Source organism: Alexandromys fortis, unplaced genomic scaffold (assembly GCF_014885135.2).
Source record: "Alexandromys fortis isolate MF-2015 unplaced genomic scaffold, M_Fortis_MF-2015_v1.1 scaffold_323, whole genome shotgun sequence".
Classification (NCBI taxonomy): Eukaryota; Metazoa; Chordata; class Mammalia; order Rodentia; family Cricetidae; genus Alexandromys; species Alexandromys fortis.
Genome location: NW_026068278.1, coordinates 28402 through 34031, shown reverse-complemented (window position 1 = coordinate 34031; position 5630 = coordinate 28402). Strand labels below are relative to the sequence as shown.

At 38.6% G+C, this 5630-nt stretch overlaps 1 gene segment (V, D, J or C); it reads left to right on the top strand.

Moving 5' to 3' along the window:
• The first annotated feature begins 4664 nt into the window (after window positions 1-4664).
• On the top strand, window positions 4665-5216 carry LOC126494674 (Ig heavy chain V region PJ14-like). The segment is given in 2 exon segments: window positions 4665-4710; window positions 4795-5216. Coding segments are annotated over 2 exon segments (468 nt in total).
• The last annotated feature ends 414 nt before the right edge of the window (window positions 5217-5630 follow it).

Sequence of the window (5630 nt, the reverse complement as noted above, 5' to 3'; positions counted from 1 at the left end):
TGTTTTTCCTACTCTACATTCTGGACATTGATGCTCAAAATATTGATCCTATACTTTTATTCTGTTGTGTTATATGCAGTCATAAGTGCTGGTTATCAAGTAGAACTTGTAGTGGCTGGTTTTGTTTCAGATGTTATAATCAAAACATTATTTTCTGATGAAAATATAATATTTTAAAGAATGGGAGTGCTTGGCTAGCTCTGAGTTATAATATTTGTATTCCATCTACAAGATATTAAATTTAAGAACTAAGTTCAAACTAAAAAGAAAAATATCAGAAAGATAAAATATCTCACATTAATACACTTAAAACAAGCAATCTTATGACTAGAGTAGGAAGGGCAGATGAAAGTTTTGGAGTGAGAATAAGTATACAGTGAGTGAGAGGAGTTCTGCTCTTGCTTCCCACAACAATCAGCTCTACCTAGGTCTGCACCTTCCATGACTTGCTTCTAAATAACTATAAACTATGAGTTCAACACATGGAAAGGGAAATGTTTGAATGAATGGAAACACTAATTATCACAGTGTATGTTCGTACATGGGGGTAGAGGCCACAAGTTGATTCTGAGTGTATTCCTGAATTGACTTTACCTTATTTTTTGAGGGTCTCACACTAAACCTGAAGTTCAGGAGGGTCAGATGGGATGGTTGGATAGCAAAATCCAGAGAAGCTCCTTTCACTACCTCACCAGTTCTGAGAATATAAGGATAAATCATCATCACCAGCTTCACAGTTAAGTGCTGAAAATCAAACTGAAACACTCATTCTGTGAGGCAGGCACCTTACTACTGACCTGTCTTCTCAGGCCTGAACTGTAGTGCTATTTATTATAAACATTAATAAAAATGTTATAAACTACAGAACAAACATATTTCATATAAAAAATTTTTAAATGAAAAAGTATTGTCAATTCTGGATTTCCAACCCATTTTATTGTCAATATGAAATGAATGTCATGAGTCTGGTCCCAAAATTGGCTGTAAAACTATGTTTTTTTATGAAGTTGAGCAAGTTGTAAAAGAGGAAAGACATGGAAAGCCAAGAGGGAAAAGATAATGATCAGAATTTATTCTATGAAAAAAAAATATTTCAAAGTTTTAAGAACCCTGTATGAGATAGTTGGAAGACAGTGACATGGTTCAGTATCAGCTTGGTCTATATAGTGAGACCAAGCCAACCAGAGTGGCCCTGTGAAAATGACAGGAAGAAAGAAATTCAGCCCTTCTGCTTATGAATAATTATTTCTACATGTGGATGTGTTAGTAGTGGTGGTGGAGTTGGTGATGGGGTGTGTGTGTGTGTGTGTGTGTGTGTGTGTGTGTGTGTGTGTTTGTGCATGCACGTGTATGTATCTGTGTCTGTGTGTGTGTGTTTGAATGTGTAATTGTTATGACCAAATCCTCGGGGTCCCACAAAAGCCAACTAAGGAGACCGAACCTTTATTTTAATCAAGTTTGCAAACTCTGTCTTTCCTTATGTCCAAGTTATTGGAATATCCAGAGAGCCTTGAGTTCAATTAGAATAGGGTTTTTATAGCAATAGAGGTGGGGTGATGGGCTTCTGAGGTTTAGGACCCCGATTTATTGTCATTTGTGTAAAGGTGTCCTGGTGAGGTGCTCTGGCAGGTGGTCCTATCTACAGTGGTTGGAATGTCAGGCATTACCTTTGAATGGTCTGCCCTTGGGTGGGGGTTGGATTATCTCAGTTTGTGGTTCTTTCCTGCTACCAGGTATTCCTTCAGGGTAAACTACTGAGACTCAGGCCTCTTGCTTAAATTTCTCAGTGGCCAGAGTCCTAGGTGATATTGACTGGAAGAACTTACTTTGGGTGACCTGCTCAGACTTAAATTATCATGGCTTGTCACCACATAATTTTATTTGTGAACATATCTGTAAGTGTAATTCTCTGTGAGTGTGTGTTGCAGAGTGTGTCTCTACATAAAAATGTTACTCTATCTGTGATTATGGTTGCAGTTATACACACTGTCACCATTCTCAACCCATTCTTTCATCAGAAAACTTTTAAACTATCCCAGTCTGCTACCTATTGATGGGGTCAGCAACATGGAAAGGAAAGGGTTTGTGTAATCTTAAATATTACAACCAACCACGGAGGAAAATTAGGATGTGAAATCAAACAGAAACCTGAAAGTGGAAAGTGAATCAGAGATCACAAATAAACTCAATTCATAGACTTGTTCTCCATGGTTCTGCAACCTGCTACCTTATACAATGCACAATCACCACCACTGCCTATGGATGGTAATGTCTACACCTGTCTGGGCCCTCTTACATCAGTTATTAATCAAGAAAATGGCATCATAGTCTTGCCTGTATACCAATATAATGTAGGTATTTTTTTTTCCAAATAAGGTTCCTTTTTCCATGATGACCCTAGTTTATATCATGCAAAAAGATTCTGACAACCACACACGTGTACAGGATGGTACTGTCAATTCTACATGACCCATTAATTGAATATCCATCTATCCACTTTACATAATTAAACAAATGACTGCATAATCCCTTAAGAATAAGGATACATGGGGGCTGGAGAGATGGCTCAGAGGTTAAGAGCACTGGCTGCTCTTCCAGAGGTCCTGAGTTCAATTCCCAGCAACCATATGGTGGTTCATAACCATCTGTTCTGAATCTGGCACCCTCCTCTGGCATGCAGGTATACATTAAGGCAGAATGTTGTATACATAATAAATGAATAAATCTTTTTAAAAAAGAGTAAGGATACATCTCTCAAATAGAAGATAATAATAAAAATGTGTGACTTTATCATGAATGAATTACCTTTGCAAATGTTGTTTTCCCAGTGACCTCCTTCTTGAGAGTCTCATGGAAAAAGAAAAACCTGAGGAATAAGAGAGTGTGGGATATGGACACAAACACATGTGGGATTTTGAATGAAATTGGCACACATAATATCGAATGGAATGACACTTTTAAGTTGTGTGGCATTGGTGGAGTGGGAATGGCCTGACTGGAGGAAATATGTCACTGTGGAGGGTAGGCTTTGAGGTTTTCTATGCTCAGAATGCAGCCCAGTCTGTCAGTTGACTTCTTGTTCCTTGCAAGATGTTGGACTCTCAGCTATTCCTCCAGCACCATGATTTCCTGCACACTGATATTTGTCCTGCCATGAAGAGAATGGTCTGAACTTCTGGAGCTGCAGGAAAGCCCCCTAAATTATATGGTTTCCTTATAACAGCTGTGGTCATGGTGTCTTTTCACAGAAATAGAATCCTGACTTAGACAATATCTCTGAAGTAACTAAGGACAAAAAATATTTGAATAGGTGAATTTATACCTAGTTACCCAATATAATATAAGAAATGTCCATTTATTTCTGTGATACTCCTTCCCAGATTATTGTAACCACAATGAAAATATCAAACAAACACAAAATGAAACATACTAAGCATCATGTCTGAAAAAAAATTTTCATAACCCTGAAGCATTCAAACATACAGGGAAGATTGAACTCATACTGTATATGATGATCAGGGCTTTCACATAATGGCTGTCTCCTTAAAGTGAAGAGCAGTTTCTACCACTGCAACTCACAGTAAGAGTGACAAGACTATGTGTGAAGAAATAATGGACACAAATTGTGACGTCTCCAAAGCCAAATTAGACAGACATTTCCTGAGTCTTGAATGAACAGATTAGTTCCAGCTCTGCACTTCTCTTCCCTGGTGATTTCCATTAACAAGACACTAGAAACTCTTTTTATCTATACCTTGACTATCATTTAGGTCACAGGGTTCCCCAAGCTCATATCAGCCTTCCAGTCCACTTCTAGTCATCACTAAATATTCCCTATTTTTTTTATTAATTCAGGGAACATAACCCTCAAACCTGGCGGCATACTGTTGCTTTTAATGAAGTGTGTTATTAGTAGCTGAGCTTCCCATCACTTACCAAAGCAACAATCATAGTTAGGAACCTGTGATTGGCTATAAGCTTAGAAGAGTGATAGACAAAGTGCATGGATAGACTGAAATGAATCAAGAGGAATGAAAACTAGTGTCCAGGTAGGATGTTCATAAGTGAAAAGATAAACTCTGAGCCTAATAAGATGCGACCCAAATCAGTTCCACAGATTTCCTTACAGATAAACATGTGAAATCACATGTATGAAATGTGTGTGAGCCGCTTCCTCACAAGTTATTTCCTGAGAAGTTATAAGAATGAGACAATTACAAGGACACCAAGACAAAGAATTTTAAGTAGTTCCTTAAACAGGATTTCTGATCACCAAAAGTACCAATACCATTTAAATTCTCTACTGGAAGATACAGAGATACATAAATCCATTGAGAACCTGGTATCCTCCTCTACCTGCACTGAATGAATGTGGACCTAGTTAATGTAAACATTTCCGTGTTTTGCTTCAAAGGCTTGTACAGTATGACTCTAAATATTTCTTGTTTCTCTGGAATTGTAAATCCAGACAGCATTACAGAAATGTTCCTGAGATAAAAATAAAAATCTCAGTTTCCTGGAGGAGAAATTCGAAACATTGCCTGTGCTTCCTCTTATGCTCTCTGGAACCTCCCGCAATGCAAAGCAGTCCTCGAGCTCAAGATGAAAATCCAAGGTCAAGCTGAGAGGCCCCATCTTCTTCTCACTAGAGTCTCCAACACAGCATGGCTGTCCTGGTGCTGCTCCTCTGTCTGTTGACATTTCCCAGCTGTAAGTGCTTCAGGGTTTCAGGAAAGGAACACAGGTTTTTCATCTATGGGTTATATGACTGATGGTGATGTTGCTTGTCCCTAGGTGCCCTGTCCCAGATACAGCTGAAGGAGTCAGGACCTGGCCTAGTGCAGCCATCACAGACCCTGTCGCTCACCTTCACTGTCTCTGGGTTCTCTTTAACCAGCTATGGTGTAAGCTGCATCTGCCAGCCTCCAGGAAAGGGTCTGGAATGGATGGGAGCTATAGAAAACAGTGGAAATACACATTATAATTCAGCTCTTCAGACCCGAATCAGCATCAGCAGGGACACCTCCAAGAGCCAAGTTTTCTTAAAACTGAACAGTCTGCAAAATGAGGACACAGCCATGTATTACTGTACAACAGACACAGTGAGAGAACTCCAGTGTGAACCTGCACAGAAACCTCCATATGGAGACACTCACGACCAGCAGGGGGTGTTGGGGACCAACAGGGTCTCCCTAGACCAGTATGTGGTTGCTTAATAAGATAAGAAGTTCTAGACTGTGCTGCATGAGAATATGTTTCACAATTAGAATCTGTGTTTTCTTCTTCCAAACACAAATAAGAAAAAAATTCTCTAGAGGTGTCTTTTCACTGTCATAGTCTAATAAGCATCATATTTGTTCAAATAATATAACAAATAGCTTGTCCCACAAGCCCTTTAAGCTAACAATCTGCTTCTTGCTATTAGACAGAATTAAATATAACTTTGTATGCTTTACATACATACATACATACATACATACATACATACATACATATTCACACATTATCTTAATATATTTTAAAGGAGTAAGAAGTTATGACACTTGTTGCATGTTAGGTTCAGTTATAAGCTAGAGAACTTTAAAAGGACTGTAATTTGTCCTCTTTGTTTTTGCACCTGTGATAGAGGA